We start from the raw sequence: 15,998 nt of genomic DNA, 5'->3' as shown, positions 1-15,998 counted from the left end.
GCGGTTGTCCACAATAAGTGCCTTGAGTATTGAAGAGGAACTATTTCAACTACCTGAATTGAGGTTTTACATTTAAGACATATGTATTTTAGAAGCATGACTGATTGATAAGAGAAAACTGGAACTGTCTGATCATGATGGACCGACAGAAATGTACGCATTCATGCACAAATCTGGGACTCACGAGGCACAGCTGGATGAACCATCGAACTATTTTAGATTGAATGGTCTTATATGCTTAAGAGAGTCCACTCGCCATTTAGATGTTTCTATCAATGATGTGCACTTAGTTGTCTAGGCAGAAACAGTAGTGGTAGGGTTAGCGGCTGCAGCTGCGGCGGCAGCATGGGCAGCACCTTGTCGATCCATCTCAGCAAAGAAGGCGGTGTCGACCATCTCCTCAATCTTGCTAATCTGTTTTCCGTCTTCAGTCAAGGTGACGAAAGCCGCATATTCGTTGGCCTGTGAGGTTTCACATCCTCGTCAGCTTCTGACCAGTGAAAATGGTTGTGATGGACTGGGATGTGCGCCGGCGCGAAGCCGCCAAAAGAACACTATAGCCAATCCCGGTTGCGGAACTGCAAAGTCACATATCACAACATTGTCCCATTTCCTCCAGAATGCAGAAGATAAGTTAAATGCAGGGGATTTGCTTACCCACTTAAAGTCGCCGAAGGGAGTGTCAGCTTTGGAAGTTGCGTAGATGGCAGCCTTGCTCTTCTTGGTATCGTGAACGATGTCGTAAACTTGCAACTGTTCAAGTGATGAGTTTAAGCGTTTGATACTTCTTGGTATGGTATCTAGTCTAAAAGCACAAAAGGTATTACCTTCCAGTTGGTGAGGTTCCCAAAAAGCTTGGGAAGAGCCTTCGAAACAACAGTGTCCTTGCTCATGGGTGGCGCATTGAGTGAGAAAGGCAGGATCTTGTTGGTGCAGTCATCAGTCCATAGTTCAACCCACGCTTCGGGGTTGTTTGTGCCCCATCCCTCAATGAACTTATCGATGGTGGCGGCTTGGACCTCAGCTGGAGCAGGCATTGTGGGTGTTTTTAAACTTGGGATAAGGTTTGGTTATAAAATGGTGATGGCTTGGTGATGACTTGATTGCTTGGTTGGATGATTTTGAAGTGCAATCCGTTACTTTTGGATGTCCTATTTATAAGTCAATTCGTTTATATTACCTTGTCTCGAAGCAGCGGTGCTGTTCTAATCAGCAGTGGAAGGGACGACTAACCTATTCGGAAGTTGACTCCAACTCGGACTCCGGTACAGTAGTATCAGCGAGCGGAAACAGCCGCACATGCCGATGGCAATATGTGCAATTCAATTATTGAACAATTACTTTCCCGACTTGCAATTTCAGTCACAGTACCAAGTGTGAAGTCGGACATTATCAAGACTGGGCTCGGGGATATTGTGTGTGATTTAGCTCGAGGCGTAACATACGATCTTAATACCCGGCCGGAGCGGTCTCTCAAAAGTGGTACATCCGATCAAGAGGTACAAACCTCTATTTTGTGCTCAAGAGCACTGGCACAAAAAACGGAGTGATACCTATTTTATATATCACTAGAAGTTATCTCTGGCCAGGTTTTTGAGCCACGATTTCAAACTACCCAATTTTTCAGACGCTGTCAAATTACTCCACCATGTCCACACAAACCAATACGACTATAAGCAAGGAGGTTGATGTTGAGACACCCTTTCTTACCGGTGCGCGCAAGAGTGGGAGCAGTGTGCCGTTTTGGGCGTCTTATATACAGTCTCGTCCTAATCCAACCGAGGACTTCTTCCAGCTCATTAACGAGTACCACAAGAGGTGATTTCCATTTCCATTTGCCTGTCCCCTGTCCAATCCTTCACTTCTCTAACATTTTGAACAACATCCAGCCACGGTAATAACCGTGCTGACATTGCCCATGATGTTGGAACAGGACCGGGCAACATTGCTGCCCGACTTGCCGCCTACTTTAACAACGTCGTCGGATCAGACGTAAACGAAGAGGTGCTGGACGCCGCTCCCTCCATCGTCCCAGCCGAGCTGCTCAACCGCATGACCTTTATCCAGTCGTCAGCAGAAGCTCTTTCACAGAAAACACCAGCCCACCTCGGCGGTGAGGGAACCACTGACCTTGTTGTTGTGAGCGAATGCATTCCTCTCTTGGATCATCAAACTGCACTGAAAGAATTTAACAGAGTGCTTCGACCTGGGGGAACACTAGCCATTTATTTTTATGGCCCGGCAGTTTTCGCCGATGGTGATGTGGACAGATGCAACACGGCGTATGACAAGGTCGCCACTCGCATCTGCACCTTTAATCAGCCCATGAAAAATACTCCGGGATTTCCTATCCACCTCCGCGCCGCCGAGGCACTAGTTAGCGAGCTGGATAACATCCCCCTGCTTGAAGAAGACTGGGAGAGTGTACAGCGTTACAAGTGGAACTGTGACTATTCGCTCTTGTTCAACAGCAAGGCCGGCTTTGACTTTAACTTCTCAGCTGTGGATCGACGAGGCAAAGCAGATGAGACTAAAACGGCCATTGACCGCAATTTTTGGAGTGAAGATTGGGGTATTGATAATGTCAAGGCGTATTTGGACTCGGTGTATCCGAACTACCGCGTCAAGGCAGGTGACGGGTATTCCGAGATAGAAGTTCTCTTGGAGGAGCTGAACGTCGCCATGGGCAAGCAGAAGAGAAAAGTCACGTTTCCAGTTGTGCTTATCCTCGCGACGAAGAGACCCGCGCTGAATGGCAACGCCACTCCCAATGCTAAGAAAGTCCAGTTGTCCCTGTCCCAGAATCATGGTGGCAGCTACGGACGTGTCAATGACCCTGCTCCCGAGTCCATCGAAATGGCAAATAAGCTGCTGCAAAAGAACCATGACGACTATCACATATTCTGGAGAGATCTCAACGGGCACAACCACATGGCCCATTCCATCCTGACTCACTTCGCAATCGGGGCGAACCCTGCTGAGCTGCAGCGTGCTAACGACGACGGTGTCGGTGTCCAGCGCGCTCGTCCCGACGTTGACTCGGACGTGGTCAAAGGTCTATCTGACGACAGCAAGCTTATGGAAATCATGGGTGACCTCACGCAATACAGCAATGCGATTGAGTTTTTCGAGCGGCAAATCGACCTGTACGGATGGAGAGCTGTTCTTCACAAGTATTGCTTCACTCGTACCTCTGTTGCCGACACGATTCTTTCTCGGATGTACGAGGGAGCCCATCACCCATTCATTCATCTAGGCCTTGCAGTCGAGTTTGAGCTGCCTAGCATCACGGCTGAAGCCCTCGCTCAGGCCGTGTGTCATCCATTCTCCGGTATTCCAGGCTGTCTTTTACAGACCGATGCAGAGGCTGGAGATCTTGATCCCAACGCTCCACACAAGCCTCTCCTGGACTTGTACAAGGAAGCTCGCGCAAACAAAGCTATTCTGAACGGCCCTCGATGGGAAGACGGACCTTTTAAAATGAGAGACGGGACCCTTGGACGATCAAAGGCGGACATCATCTGTCTAGCTGCCCAGTACCGCGTCAAGCCATCCGAGCTACAACTAAGAGCCGCCGAAGTAATCAACTGCAGCGCTTACATCGCAGGCGCGGCACAGCGAGCCGGGAAGACCCCAAAAATCGACTTTTTCCACATGCACAACGTGACCAGCTCGGTCTTCCTGACTGTCCTGGTCAACGACCCCTGGATCAGCTTGGAAAACAAGGTGAGGCTAGTAGAGTGGAAAGGCCGAACGGATCTCTTCTGGTATGCTGCCTGCGGCTGCCCGCAGTACAACATTGCCGAAATCTTCAACTACACACCCGGTCCAAGCGCTGGCAAGGGATGGACCGAACTATACCATGATATTTGCCAGATGAAGGACGACGGCCACGTTGCCAAGTTTGTGCGCGCGGCCAAGAGCGCAGGCGAGGTGTGTCGGATGTTCGAGAAGCAGGATCCGGCTGCGTTCCCCATGACGGGAGAAGCATGGATTCAGCTCGCTCGCATGACGTACGACTCGACTCTCGGCGTTGCTGATCCTGAGAAGTGGGTTTTTGGAGCTGGATTCCCCGAGGCTTGGGAAAATGTACCTGCTAGATCACAGTCGGCGGCTGTCAAGCCTAAGATGTTTCCCTGCCCCACCAAGGAATATCGCAAGTCACAATATGACGCTATTGATCCTTCTTTACCAGCTCTGTCGGCAGCTGGGAAGAACATCGTCATCACTGGTGGCGGCTCTGGTATCGGCGCAGCAACTGCCCTAGGATTTGCCCAGGCCGGAGCCGCCAGTGTCAGCATCATTGGTCGTAGGGGCAACATGCTCGAATCGACCAGGAGCAATATCGAATCACTGGTTCCTGGTGCTCATATCCACACCTACGTCTCTGATGTCACAGAGAAGGACCAAATCGGCGCCACATTCAAGAAAATTCACGACCTTGTCGGCGAGATCCACGTCTTGATCAACAATGCGGGCTACAAACCTACCGTTCCGCCAACATCGAGCGCCATCAAGGACCTCGACGTGGAAGAGTGGTGGCGCTGCTTCGAAGTCAACATCAAGGGCTCGTTCCTCGCCACGCAAGCCTTCCTAAAGTACAAGTCCGACGAGGCTGTGGTGCTCTACGTGACGACGGCGCTGTCCCATTTCACCGGCTTTCCCAACAATTCTGCCTATAGCTCGAGCAAAGCAGGCGCTGTGAGAGTCTTCAGCACGCTCCAAGCCGAGCATCCCGAGCTTAGAGTGATTTGTCTACACCCAGGAGTTGTAAATGTTGGAGGCAAAGTCAGCGGCGCAAAGCAGGCCGGCTTAGCAGACGATGGTGAGTTTTTGACCCCCCCACCCCCGTCTCTCTCCCCCCAACTCGTGATTTCGAACGACAATCCCTCCCCTTTAAGGTGCGGAATTTTGACAATTAGAACTAGTCTCCCTCTCTGTCGGTAGCATGGTCTGGCTCGCTAGCCCAGAAGCCGATTTCCTCAAGGGCAAGTATATCTGGGCCAATTGGGACGTTACAGAGCTAAAAGCGAGGGCAAAGGAGATTGCCGAAAGCGATCTATTTACTATGAAATTAGGGGGTTGGCCATTTGACAGCAAAGCTACAAAATCCAATCTGACAGGCAGATAAAGGAGCCATGGCTGAGATGGGCCGCGGACAATAGTAACGTGGAAGATGCTGCGTTTATCGTCAGTAGGGGGATAAGATGAATGGAGTTCAACTTATTAGTCTTGATATTACAATCCATCTCCCTCTTCTTACTAGCTTTTATGAGTTAAGTCAAGAACGCTAGCCCTCTTAAAAAAGACAACCTCAATTGTACTCGCTAGATTGCTGCGATGGCCAATGTAAAGACCAGATTAGGATATAATCCCCTCCTCGTTCCGTTCTACGAAGCCCGTCAGCTTTCCTACCTACACAAAATCCTGAAAAGGGTGTTTAGTCAAATCCTTAAACAAGTCTGGTCGTTAAATATCGACGCATTAACTGCTAGACAATCTCTACACGATGAAATGTCTTTTATAACACACAAAATATGCACAAGCATGTGTATCCATCTGCACATCGAAACTAAACACTGCATATAAGTCGGCTACATCTCATCTCACTGTATTGAACATTGATAGCACCAAACTGGACCCATCCAGCTCCAACACGGGCAGCAAGCCCCGCCAACTTCCACCCTCATGCAGGCTCCCGGGGGGAAATGCCCGACAACAGCACATCACACCGTTGCAGTAAACCCGAACGCCCGACTTCCGAACTTTCGTGTTGACCAGGACCGACATGGTGTTAGCAACGAGGTAAATAGCCTTACCCTTCGTGCAGTAGTTGGTATCACGCACCATCTTGAATCAATATCTCTATTTCATCTTTTGCGTCGTCTTGCTACTATTCCGTAAACTTTCACCAATATGAGCACAACAAGCACACTACCCACTCGATGGGTAAATACGCCGTGGCCGCTTCTCAACGCGCCGCAAGAAGACACCGTAGACACCCCCTTCCTCCCAATATTTTCAGACGTACAGAAAGACAAGTAAAACAGAAAGAAAAGAGCAAAAACTCCAAACTAATCAAATATGGCGAATGCTTAGACATCCCACTATGCCGTCCACATCGCCACCGACATGGTCCATGTCCACAACATCTTCCTCCGCGCCCTCAACAGCATCATCCTACAATCACCATATGTTGTTAAACCGGGAGACATTGTAGACTTGCTGTTCTACACCAAAACAGTCGTGATTACCATTGATGCTCACCACTTCGGGGAAGAGGAATACCTGTTCCCAGCACTAGCAGCCTATACGAAGAACCAGGACATCATGTCCGTGAACCAGGCCCAGCACGCTGCTTTCCACACAGGGCTGTCACGCCTAGGTGAATACTGCAAATCTACTAGCCCGGCCGAGTATTCGTACACGACGTTTAAGGGCCTGATCGATGCCTTTGCGCCGTCATTGTACGAGCACCTGCGCGATGAGATTCCCACCATGCTCGCTCTCAAGGTGTACCCGAGCGACGAGCTCAAGCGCATGTGGGTTCAGGCCGAGAAGCACATTACCGATGTGGGGAGCTACGATGAGATGTTCCCTTTGGCGTTCGGATGCATGGATCGCGGGTTTGAAGGCGGGAGGCACAAGTTCCCGCCAGCACCTTGGTGGGTTGCATGGGTCGTCCAGTACTGGTTCGCCAGGCGGCATCAGAGCGTGTGGCGTTTCAATCCGTGCGATATGTGGAGGGTGCCACGGCCGCTGAAGTTCCTGCCAATAGACATGGACGGAGAGTTGGATACTTGATGCCTTGGGCGGCGGGAGATCGAGAGATTTCGGCCCTAATAGGGAACAGCGCTAGCAGGCCAAGGCCCTCGAAGCTCCAAGGCACAGTCCAGGCTTCCTTTCTTTTATCAACGCCACAATTGCACTGTAGACTTGTTTAGCACGAAAGGCGCTCCTATCTTGCCCTATATTCACTTCTTGATGTGCGGCTGGCTCGCCCTGTTTGCCCTGTTACGTAGATTGAGATGAGAATTTTTCTCTATTTTATATACACTGAAGATAACATTATCTATAGGATTCATCAGTCTCCCACATCTATCATTGCAAGGCGTTTGGGAGCTGTTGCTCGTCGTGCTTTGGATCATTGGCCCCCTTGTAACCCAAATCCCAGTCCATCGCAGACCAGTCCAAGTGATCCATGTCGATGTCATAATAGGCAGGTACATCAGAGTACCCAATTTCTGGAGCAGAGCCAGATTGCTTGATGCTATTGCCGCATTCCTCAGGAATCAGAAGTTCTCGGCTTTGCCGAATAGATGACACGAGCAGCGGTGTCTCCAGCGGGTACCCTGATTGCTTGTACGCACTCTCCCGGACTTCCCAAGCCTGTAAAATCATGTTCGTTAAAAGTCCGAAGAAGCTATCCGTCACAGACAGAACCTCAATGAGCGCGTGGTAGTTGTCGTTCATGATTTTCCATGCATCCGTAGCCTGAGCACTCTTGGGCCGCCACTTGAGGTGTTGGATGATCTGGATGTACGCAATAAAGGGGAAATAGCAATGGACCATCCAGATGAAGCCTTTGGTTAGCGGTGAAGTCATGAGCTTTGTATTGCACTCGAGCATTCTAAGCGCGTACGAGAGAGCGGCATCTCGCTGAGTCTCAGCGTGATGCAGCGAAGAGCCCGAGTATCTGAAGTGGTGTTCTACTAAGCGGTACTTGGCAATGTTTCCTCTTGTTGTCCATATAGTCATGAAATGAATCGCGTTTTCCGGATCACAAAACTTCAGGTACTTTTCTTCCATCATTTTATGAAATGTGTCAATTTCAGAACCCTGAGGGACCTCTTGACCCGTCGTCGCAGAGGGACGAAGACCAGGGCCGAAAAACCCTAGATGAAACTTGGTATAGCGAACAAAATCCGCAAGTTCGCTGCGACAAACCGCGAAAATGACATCGGTCAACTTTCCTTGGACCTGAGGGGACTCCTTCATCTCTTCTCTGATATCGGAGTCGTTGATGGTAAGCGGCACTCGGCAGTCCCAGGTTGGAAGTAACGCAGTAGCATGTAAGTCGGCCATTTCTCCAATTCGAGTGTCGAAAAGTATCAGAGACCACCAGAGCCTCCGGCCCATCTCAGCCTCGAGTGGGGATGCCTTCGCCAAGGTAGCTTCACTGTGAAGGCCCATGCGTTGCGCGATACGAATGGCAGTGCCAAGGATAGATGACAGAGACTGCGGAGCAGTGGTGGGTCGAACCGATATCTAGGGCCGTTAGAAAAACAATTAAAGGGACTGTAAGCAATAGATGTACGAACGAGGTATAGACACAATGCCGTCAAGCAGTCTCGGTTCGTACTCCGCATGAAGCGACTGTTCAGAAGAGCCTGCTGGCAACCAAGCTGGAACCGAGGCAGAAGATCAACCTTGGACGAGGCAAACATTGCTCGACACTCATTCTCAGTCAGGCTTGAAATGGCCATGCAGTAAATCCCAAACATGAGCGCCTCCAACTCTGGCGTGATGGTCATGAGATTGGTTGCGGCCGCGATCAGGCGCTTTTGAAGACTGTGAGTGTGCGTTATCTTCAGAAGCGGATCAACGTTATCGAGATAGACTTGCCACAGCTGGAATATCTGGAATGGCTGAGGGTGCAAGGTGTGTATGTCTACTATCGTCTGGTGCCAACCAAATCCAAAGAGGAGGTGAGCATCGTCCGCGATTTCCTGATCCCATGCCCTCTTGAAGACAACCCCCCGCACTTCATCGTCTGACGAGTCGCCATCGGTGCGATCACGGAACTGTATGCAATTGTCAATCAACAGAAAAAACGTGAACTCGAAGAGTGATGAGCCTACCTCTTGGTTCATTGTGTGCAACATCTGCCTGCAGCCAATCCAATTAGCGAACACTCAATAACAGGCGCATGGCATGACCAGAGGTCAGCGCGGGGGGGGGCGTATACTTGGCCGCGCGCACCCTCCGCCTTGGAGAGCTGGTACCTGCGTGAGATGAGGCAGTAGTGGTTCCGGGCTCATCGTCAGATTCGCATGGCTCCTCAACATGCGAGTCGGGAGACCCCTTGGGTGCTGAGACAGATGACTCCGGCCCGCGTGGGTGAAGCGGTTCAAACTTGATGTTGTGCTGGGTGAGCAAATCCTCATAGTTGCGAATCCGGTCGAGGAGCTCCCTCTCTGGCAGTCGTCTCTTTCGACGGCGCTGGACTTGGTTTGATGCGACACATGGCACACCCGCCTTGGCACATGTGGCACACGGATCTTTGTGATCGCACTTGACCTTGCGCTGCTGGCAACGCACGCAAGCCAGCTGTCGCCGCGGCCGTAGCATAATCTCCTCACCCGGAGGGAAATATGTTGCCGGCGCCAAGGCAGGGCGCCCTCCCGGAAGGCTGGCCGATGAGGAGGACATGATATTCTTTGGCCAACGGTGGTTGCGGTGTCCAATGTCCCAGCGCAAAGATGGTGGGGGTCTGATGTTGGTGGACGACGAGGGGGACGATGTCAAAGGAGCAGGTACATGGCACCCTCGAGTTCTTTGGCACGTGACCGTTTCCATTTCTGCAATTACATGTACCTTGGTGCAAATCACAATGTTGGCCCGTAATGGTTGCTGAATGACTCCTCTCTTCACTTTTAGGCAAGTAGTTAATCCGTCTGGTAGGATTTTGGGCAACGAAGGCAGGCCCTAGGACTGGTGGGTGGCGCAATCCGACTGCAACCACACAAGCACAAGCACAAAATCAGGTCAATAAATTTCCTATGATAACCAAGGAAGAGAGTACCATGCGAGGAAATCAGTGCCTATTTATTTATTCGTCTATGTTATTCATTTGGATCCTGCGGCGGCGAATTTCGCACTCTGCCTTCCCATCTCGGCAAAAAATGCTGTGTCCACCATTTCCGTAATGTGCCCAATCTTCATCCTGTCCTCAGTCAATGTGATAAAGGCCGCATACTCTTGCGCCCATTTAAAGTCGCCAAAACGCGTATCTGCACTTGATGTTGCGTAGATGGCAGATTTTCCCTTGGCCGTGTCGTGTAGGATTTCGTAGACCTCCAACTGCTCGAGGTTTAAGTCTTTCTGTTTGCACTACTATTGTCAGGCCAGCCGCTGCGCTTACCTTCCAATTTGAAATATTGCTAAAGTGTTTGGATCGAATGACATCGGATTTGGACATGGGTGTGCAATTGAGCGAAAATGGTAGAATCGTGTTTGTACAGCCGTCCGCCCACAATTCTGTCCAGGCTTCACCAGAGTTGATTTTCCATCCCTCGACAAATCTATCAATCGTCGCCGCCTGGAGAGACGCGTCGTGGGTGGCTACTGCAGCCATTGTGCCAAGACTTGACTGATTTGAAATCGCCTCAGCCGGCTTTTGGGTGTTGCACCCGCTCTATGTGTCAAATAAATATTGCCCTAGCACAGCCATCCAGATCACGCAATTCCAGGTACTGTTGATCAATGATGATCGACGATAAAGGTGTACTTGAGATGGTAGAATTAATTGTCGGGCATGAACAGAAGCATCGGACTCCGATGGCAGGGTTAGGATTTGATTTCGGTCATTTTTTTCAATAATGCTGCCCACCCATTGCATTGACCCCGGTTGGTGGCACAAAGTTTAATTCTTACAGCCGACGCGTAATCGATACTCTGGACAGCAGATTACAGCCTGGTGCTCGTGTATGTTGGCTTCCTTTTGTTTTGCCTAGATAGCTAGTGTAGTATGTATCTCATGCATTCGAACCGAAACAAAACGTGGACAGTAGTACCCGTAGGCATGAATTTGCACTTTCGTACACATTGCACAATTCAATTGCGAATATGAACATTCATATCTGATTAACATACTAATTGACAAACCGAGTGTCTGTTGAAAGCAACACCTTTCTTACACTTCTTCTGTATTACTAGCTGTTTTGAAGGGTGTAAATAGCAATCTGAAGATGGATGATAGAGTCTTTCCTTCCCTTGAGCCAAGGAAGTTTTTTTAGAGTAGAAATGCTATGTATGCACAAGGAAATTGCCATGCACCATATCTAAAAATACACACAAATGAACCTGACCTCGCCCTCGATGGTCTACAAATAAGAATTAATAATTAAAAAAATGTTTCGCATAGGCCGCCATTTGGACACTAATGCCCATGCCTCTCGGCCTCTTTCGCTATTGCGCCCTGACGGCGTCTCCCCAATTTCTCCTTATGATTAAACCCTGGTTGGGGTGGTGGGAACTTCACCGTCGTAGACTGCGTCTGCTCTGTCCATGTGACTTCGACGCTCTCAAAAGAAGTCAATCATTCCTTCTGTGGAACCTCGGTGGCTGTATCAATCGTTTTCTCCTCGTCCTGAGGGCCAGTCTTATCGCCCTTCTTGTCGCCATCTTTCTTAGGGGGGCGTCGTGTGTTTTTGTTCTCCAGAAGCACTGCACCAATAATAATCAAGCACGTCAAGATCAGGCCAATTCGAAACACATCCCGAATGGCGTCGTTGTACACCTGAAGCACTGTGGGCTTCAAATCAACTGGAAGTGCATCAATCAATGCAGTCGCTCCACCAGAGGTGACGAGGTTGCGGTCAAACCCAGGGAAGCCAGCTAGCCTCTTGATGAGTTGATTGGTCAAGACGTTCTCTCCGGCAGGGACCGATACCGATCCACCGATGAGCTGGGCAAAAAATCCTAATGCAAGGGCAATCGGCACATCCTTGTCAGACAGCACCACTTGCGCGGCAAGGTTTGGCGTTTGGACGGTGGCGCCCATGCCAAACCCGAACAGGACCTGATAGCCGATCCACTTGCCGCTGTTCGAGTCCACGTCGAGGGTGGTGAGCATCCCGGCGCCGACGATCATTATAACGGCGCCCAAGAGGCCGGCATGGACATAGTATCCAGTCTCTTCCACAGTGGCTCCATAAATAATCGATGAAACAAGCAGTCCTAGCATCAAAGGTAGCAGCTTGACACCGGACGTCACAGCCGAGTTACCCTTGACCGTCTGGAACCAGATTGGAAGGTAATAAACTTCAAAGGAGTTAGCCAAGGCATCCATCTAGGTACATAAAAGCGGGTCAAGGAGTCTTACTGAAAATGTACATGCCGGCACCGAGAAAAGCCATCTGCCATACGCCTGCCCAGATGCTGCGGATTTTGAAAATCCGCGGTGGAATCATGGCAGTCTTTGGAAGCAGGATTTGAATAGCGATGAAGGCAATAAACAATACTGACATCAAAGTCAACAATGCTATGATGCGTGCACTATTCCACTGAAAATAGTCAATATCGATCGCCGGACGGAAATTAAAAAAAAAAAAAAAAAAAAACTTACGGCGTATATTGAACCTCCCCACTGGAGCGCCAATACTAAGCATATGACACTGGGCACAAGGCACAAGGTACCCAGGGGATCTAGGCCCAAAACCTTGTCCTTCCATGGGAGTTTTGTTGACTCTTGTTTGGGAATTTTCAGGAAAGCCGCAACAATGATCATGACAACTCCACCAATGGGCAAATTGATGTAGAAGCACCATCTCCATGTGACATGAGTGGTAAATGCACCTCCGATTAAAGGGCCCAGGATGATTGCAAGGCCGAAGAAGGCACCCAGAGCACCTTGCACCGCCGGACGCCTCTTCAGAGGGACGGAGTAAACAACGGTCGTGACCTGTGTTGATTCCATTAGCTACGCGCTGCGAGGCAATTCCATGGGCGAAGATGATGCCACTCACAGATCCAGCAAGAATACCAGCCGCGCCAACTCCAGCAAATGCTCTTCCCACAATGAGTGTGGCTGAATTAGGTGCAGCACCACAGATGGCAGAGCCAATCTCGAAGAGTAGAATACTTGTGAAGAGAACAGACTTGGCAGAGTAAAAGGTATAGAGTTTACCAAAAAGGAGCTGAAAAGCACCGCAGGTCATTAAATATGCGCTCCCGTACCAGCCGACATCAGGGAGTGAATTAAACTCATTGGTGATGGCAGGAATCGCCTAGAGTCACATTAGCATTTACGACGTTGGGTGCTCCAGTCTCAGTTTGCGTACCGTTGTCACAATGGTTCTATCCAGAGCTACCAACATCATGCTGAAGAGAGACGACAGCATCAGGAGAATGATTTTCGGGGTCGCAAGACCCTGAAAGGTATCGTCAACTTCCTCCTTGGCATCAGATTTGGCATCCGGTTCCTGACTGTTGCGTGCTGTCTCGTCGCCCTGTGTTGTTTCCGACCGTGATCCCACATCCTGCTCCTGAGGGGCCGAAGATTGAGGTTTTCCAACCTTTGTGCCCATGTCTTCTGCGGTCATGGCGGGGAGGAAAGTGGTCGGTGAAGTTTGTTGTTTGCAATTTGCCTGGAGGAGGATTGAAGCACAATATGTCCCTGCTGAAGCGTATCGACAAGTTGTTGCGGTCGAGGAACGATTGAATGTGCTCGATTGCCCAAAAAGAATTTGATTATTGAAGAATCGTTCATTTTAAAAGAATTGAGCTTAAGGATCTGCATGTGTCAAATCTCATGACTGCCTACGTAAGTAACCATGAATCTGGCTGCTACGAGTTTGTGCCTGTCGGCGAGTATCAAGACCCGATGTCAACCTCGGGTTGTTGGCGGGAGTTATCAAAGTCCGTGTGGGGCCGCCCGTAGTATATCGTAAGGCAACAGAATGGCAACGGAGTAAGTTAAATTTCTTATCGCCAGTGCTTACTGCATCCTCAGGAACAAGTAAAAGTTCTACTCCGAGCTGCATGTTCTAAGCCCCTGACATCTTAAATAACGGATGCGGCCTTTGAAGTATTAACGGCCGAACAAAGGAAAGCCGACACACGATCATAACTAGGTCCGTAGATGGGGTGCCACACAGTGGAGCATCAGCAGACAAACGCAAAACAACGGCACGGCACAATCTCCGGTCGCAGCAAGATAGCCGCCGATGACTTGTAGATTTCCAATGTAAAGTCGTTTTTCGTGTCTCAAGTTCCTCCTCCGTCGCGCCGCTGAACTGCCCGACACCAGCCTTTGCACTCGAATATACTGTGCGTTGCATACGAAGCATTGCATCCGCCTCCTCCCGCCTCCTCCTGGGGCTTCTTGCACGTGGATCGAATGCGGCTTCGTCAGTTGAAGTTGCCGTTTAGACACAACTACTGGTCTGTGTGGGGAACATAGTAGCTCTGCATCTACGCGAGTTCAAATCCAGCAGGGCCGTTGTTGTAGGCGGAACGTGGCTACACTTTCGGCATCTTTGTTCATGTTCTTACCTTTTACAAGATGAAGCAGAGGTTTTCGGGGCTTGGTATTGCCGCTCAGGCCTCCAAGGACATGTTGCCAATGTTAACATCATGTTCAATTACAGCTAATAGAACTGATATTATTGTACATAAGGTCCGGCTTGGTACTTCACTCCTAGGACCACAAAAGCACTATTCTGCACACACATATTCTTTACAATGACGAGCCTGCCACTTCCATCATGATGAACGTCGTCCACCAAGGCAAAGATATCAGTTATTTCCATGGGACGATCGCTTCCTAATTGCAGCAGAGACAGATCAAGGACACGAGCAGTGCCCGCGGTATAGTGTTCAAGAGAAGTGGTTTTAGGAAGAACCCTCACCTGTAAGATCAAGGTAGCCGCTGGGTTTGCGCTCAGAACGTTTACGTGTGCCTCCAGCTCCGCCAGAATCTGCGTACGAAGCTGGGAGAAAGGCGTCACCAGAACTGACGATGTCAAGCGTACCATGTATACCGCCGCATCCTTTACGACCTGTTGCTGTCCACTGGTCCGCTGCTGCACCAAAATGCGGTCCATCAGTTGGTTATTCATCGTATAGCCGTTCGATGCAGATGTGGTGTCGTTCATTTGCACGACAAAGTTCAATGATGGGTAGAGTTTAGCCAGTGCTGAAGCAGGTGATATGGACTCAGCAACCACCTATTTTGCCCCTTTGTAAGTATACGCATCTACCACCACAAGGAAATGGAGTCTCTCACGTCTGCAACTCGCGCGTTGCCTAATTTGAGCCAATCAAGGCGACCGAGTAGCTCGGTAGCAGTTTCATCGTCGGTGGAATCCATATGACGAGTATAGGCCACAAACTGCCTCTTCAATTTTGGGTTAGTGCCACAGCTCGACTGGAAAGATTGTGCTGTGTTAAATGCAATCGAGTAAGCACATTCATAAGGGCTATCAGTATGGCCGTAGCTCTTTGTGGCTACGGCCATGTTCAACGCAGCGGGGGCGGCCGTCCCTGCTAGGAACAGAGCGGCATCCAGATGAGACGGCCGGGTGACGAAACTGGCTGAGAGGGGAGTGTGTGCGATGTAGCCTGGCTGTGGCTCGTAAAGAAATCCAGCTGTGGTCATCATGCATAGTATACGGCTCAACTGTGCTTCTGGCACGCCAACAACGTCAGATATTTCCTGAATTTGAACACTATTATTTAACGGAATGCAGGCAAGCGCTTGAAAATCCCCCAACCACTGAAGGCATGCAAGGATTTGGACCTAGGGGAGAAGAGATAAGTCAAGAACAGGCAAGATGAGAGACAAGGGAATAAAAAAGGTGCCGTACTTGACTTGCTAAACTGCGGAGGAAATCGGTGGGCTGGAATAACAGAACTTGCAGCTCCGCCAGAAGCATGAGCAAGTTCTGTCTCGCTGGGGCGAGCTCACTCGATGATATCGAATATCCAAGCTGGCATTTCTCACTGAATGCCTTAGTGGCGTCTATGAGGTTTCTAATGCATTCCTCAACATTAAACAAGGTGTTAAGATGCATAGTGTAACAAAGGGTGAACGGATATGGCGCTGAGGTTCAAGAACGGGTACAAGGTCCGATGCTCAGATGCAACATAGAGATGCATGGCTTGGATATTACATATTTATGCCCTGCAAGGGAGCCGAAACCCAACGGATTAGCTCTCCTGCGAGTTCTTGAAGCATCTTGGCAAGTTTAAAAGGGTTATATCATGGATTACGG

At 49.8% G+C, this 15,998-nt stretch overlaps 7 protein-coding genes across 8 annotated transcripts; 2 read left to right on the top strand and 5 right to left on the bottom strand.

The window, feature by feature from the left end:
* Positions 1-201: 201 nt before the first annotated feature.
* TrAFT101_006392 (uncharacterized protein) lies at positions 202-1,102 on the bottom strand. Its single transcript, XM_024909143.2, has 3 exons — positions 828-1,102; positions 658-753; positions 202-462 (listed from the first exon to the last, which is right to left on the bottom strand). Exons 1-3 carry the CDS (start codon positions 1,035-1,037, stop codon positions 295-297), a joined length of 474 nt encoding a protein of 157 aa, XP_024754754.1. The 5' UTR covers positions 1,038-1,102; the 3' UTR covers positions 202-294.
* A 427-nt stretch (positions 1,103-1,529) lies between these two features.
* On the top strand, positions 1,530-5,360 carry TrAFT101_006391 (putative secondary metabolism biosynthetic enzyme). The gene is made up of 3 exons (XM_024902906.2): positions 1,530-1,818; positions 1,890-4,825; positions 4,929-5,360. The coding sequence occupies exons 1-3, from the start codon at positions 1,649-1,651 to the stop codon at positions 5,129-5,131; spliced, it is 3,309 nt and encodes a 1,102-aa protein (XP_024754755.1). The 5' UTR covers positions 1,530-1,648; the 3' UTR covers positions 5,132-5,360.
* A 218-nt stretch (positions 5,361-5,578) lies between these two features.
* On the bottom strand, positions 5,579-9,540 carry TrAFT101_006389 (uncharacterized protein). Its single transcript, XM_066127745.1, has 4 exons — positions 8,969-9,540; positions 8,862-8,889; positions 8,322-8,804; positions 5,579-8,268 (listed from the first exon to the last, which is right to left on the bottom strand). Exons 1-4 carry the CDS (start codon positions 9,430-9,432, stop codon positions 7,102-7,104), a joined length of 2,142 nt encoding a protein of 713 aa, XP_065983858.1. The 5' UTR covers positions 9,433-9,540; the 3' UTR covers positions 5,579-7,101.
* On the top strand, positions 5,848-7,062 carry TrAFT101_006390 (uncharacterized protein). Its single transcript, XM_066127746.1, has 2 exons — positions 5,848-5,994; positions 6,100-7,062. The coding sequence occupies exons 1-2, from the start codon at positions 5,917-5,919 to the stop codon at positions 6,802-6,804; spliced, it is 783 nt and encodes a 260-aa protein (XP_065983859.1). The 5' UTR covers positions 5,848-5,916; the 3' UTR covers positions 6,805-7,062.
* Positions 9,541-9,807: 267 nt separating the features above from the next.
* TrAFT101_006388 (uncharacterized protein) lies at positions 9,808-10,578 on the bottom strand. The gene is made up of 2 exons (XM_024902907.2): positions 10,145-10,578; positions 9,808-10,083 (listed from the first exon to the last, which is right to left on the bottom strand). The coding sequence occupies exons 1-2, from the start codon at positions 10,355-10,357 to the stop codon at positions 9,850-9,852; spliced, it is 447 nt and encodes a 148-aa protein (XP_024754759.1). The 5' UTR covers positions 10,358-10,578; the 3' UTR covers positions 9,808-9,849.
* Positions 10,579-10,886: 308 nt separating this feature from the next.
* Positions 10,887-13,561, bottom strand: TrAFT101_006387 (uncharacterized protein). The gene is made up of 5 exons (XM_024901514.2): positions 13,065-13,561; positions 12,750-13,010; positions 12,350-12,685; positions 12,107-12,287; positions 10,887-12,045 (listed from the first exon to the last, which is right to left on the bottom strand). The coding sequence occupies exons 1-5, from the start codon at positions 13,323-13,325 to the stop codon at positions 11,321-11,323; spliced, it is 1,764 nt and encodes a 587-aa protein (XP_024754760.1). The 5' UTR covers positions 13,326-13,561; the 3' UTR covers positions 10,887-11,320.
* Positions 13,562-14,341: 780 nt separating this feature from the next.
* TrAFT101_006386 (uncharacterized protein) lies at positions 14,342-15,950 on the bottom strand. Of its 2 annotated transcripts, XM_066127744.1 has the most exons (3): positions 15,591-15,950; positions 15,011-15,523; positions 14,342-14,951 (listed from the first exon to the last, which is right to left on the bottom strand). In XM_066127744.1, the coding sequence occupies exons 1-3, from the start codon at positions 15,795-15,797 to the stop codon at positions 14,388-14,390; spliced, it is 1,284 nt and encodes a 427-aa protein (XP_065983857.1). In that variant the 5' UTR covers positions 15,798-15,950; the 3' UTR covers positions 14,342-14,387. The 2 variants fall into 2 exon arrangements, with proteins under 2 accessions (XP_065983857.1, XP_024754761.2); XM_024904698.2 differs by having other exon boundaries at positions 15,011-15,950.
* Positions 15,951-15,998: the final 48 nt, after the last annotated feature.

This window comes from Trichoderma asperellum, chromosome 3, assembly GCF_020647865.1.
Source record: "Trichoderma asperellum chromosome 3, complete sequence".
NCBI classification, from domain to species: domain Eukaryota; kingdom Fungi; phylum Ascomycota; class Sordariomycetes; order Hypocreales; family Hypocreaceae; genus Trichoderma; species Trichoderma asperellum.
The sequence above is the reverse complement of the archived record's forward strand: the minus strand, read 5'-3'. Positions and strand labels throughout refer to the sequence as shown.

Coding starts and splice junctions, on each gene's coding strand:
- TrAFT101_006391 (XM_024902906.2), top strand. CDS start 1,649: ATGTCCACACAAACCAATACGACTATAAGCAAGGAGGTTGATGTTGAG. Junction 1,819..1,889: donor ATTAACGAGTACCACAAGAG/GTGATTTCCATT, acceptor AACAACATCCAG/CCACGGTAATAACCGTGCTG. Junction 4,826..4,928: donor GGCCGGCTTAGCAGACGATG/GTGAGTTTTTGA, acceptor AATTAGAACTAG/TCTCCCTCTCTGTCGGTAGC.
- TrAFT101_006387 (XM_024901514.2), bottom strand. CDS start 13,325: ATGACCGCAGAAGACATGGGCACAAAGGTTGGAAAACCTCAATCTTCG. Junction 12,288..12,349: donor GGGGAGGTTCAATATACGCC/GTAAGTTTTTTT, acceptor GACTATTTTCAG/TGGAATAGTGCACGCATCAT. Junction 12,046..12,106: donor TGCCGGCATGTACATTTTCA/GTAAGACTCCTT, acceptor ACTCCTTTGAAG/TTTATTACCTTCCAATCTGG.
- TrAFT101_006389 (XM_066127745.1), bottom strand. CDS start 9,432: ATGTCCTCCTCATCGGCCAGCCTTCCGGGAGGGCGCCCTGCCTTGGCG. Junction 8,805..8,861: donor TGCACACAATGAACCAAGAG/GTAGGCTCATCA, acceptor AATTGCATACAG/TTCCGTGATCGCACCGATGG. Junction 8,269..8,321: donor CGGCATTGTGTCTATACCTC/GTTCGTACATCT, acceptor TAACGGCCCTAG/ATATCGGTTCGACCCACCAC.
- TrAFT101_006390 (XM_066127746.1), top strand. CDS start 5,917: ATGAGCACAACAAGCACACTACCCACTCGATGGGTAAATACGCCGTGG. Junction 5,995..6,099: donor ACGCGCCGCAAGAAGACACC/GTAGACACCCCC, acceptor GCGAATGCTTAG/ACATCCCACTATGCCGTCCA.
- TrAFT101_006388 (XM_024902907.2), bottom strand. CDS start 10,357: ATGGCTGCAGTAGCCACCCACGACGCGTCTCTCCAGGCGGCGACGATT. Junction 10,084..10,144: donor GCAATATTTCAAATTGGAAG/GTAAGCGCAGCG, acceptor AACCTCGAGCAG/TTGGAGGTCTACGAAATCCT.
- TrAFT101_006392 (XM_024909143.2), bottom strand. CDS start 1,037: ATGCCTGCTCCAGCTGAGGTCCAAGCCGCCACCATCGATAAGTTCATT. Junction 754..827: donor GGAACCTCACCAACTGGAAG/GTAATACCTTTT, acceptor TCACTTGAACAG/TTGCAAGTTTACGACATCGT. Junction 463..657: donor CCTTCGGCGACTTTAAGTGG/GTAAGCAAATCC, acceptor GAAACCTCACAG/GCCAACGAATATGCGGCTTT.
- TrAFT101_006386 (XM_066127744.1), bottom strand. CDS start 15,797: ATGCATCTTAACACCTTGTTTAATGTTGAGGAATGCATTAGAAACCTC. Junction 15,524..15,590: donor TCCGCAGTTTAGCAAGTCAA/GTACGGCACCTT, acceptor CTTCTCCCCTAG/GTCCAAATCCTTGCATGCCT. Junction 14,952..15,010: donor GCAACGCGCGAGTTGCAGAC/GTGAGAGACTCC, acceptor GGGGCAAAATAG/GTGGTTGCTGAGTCCATATC.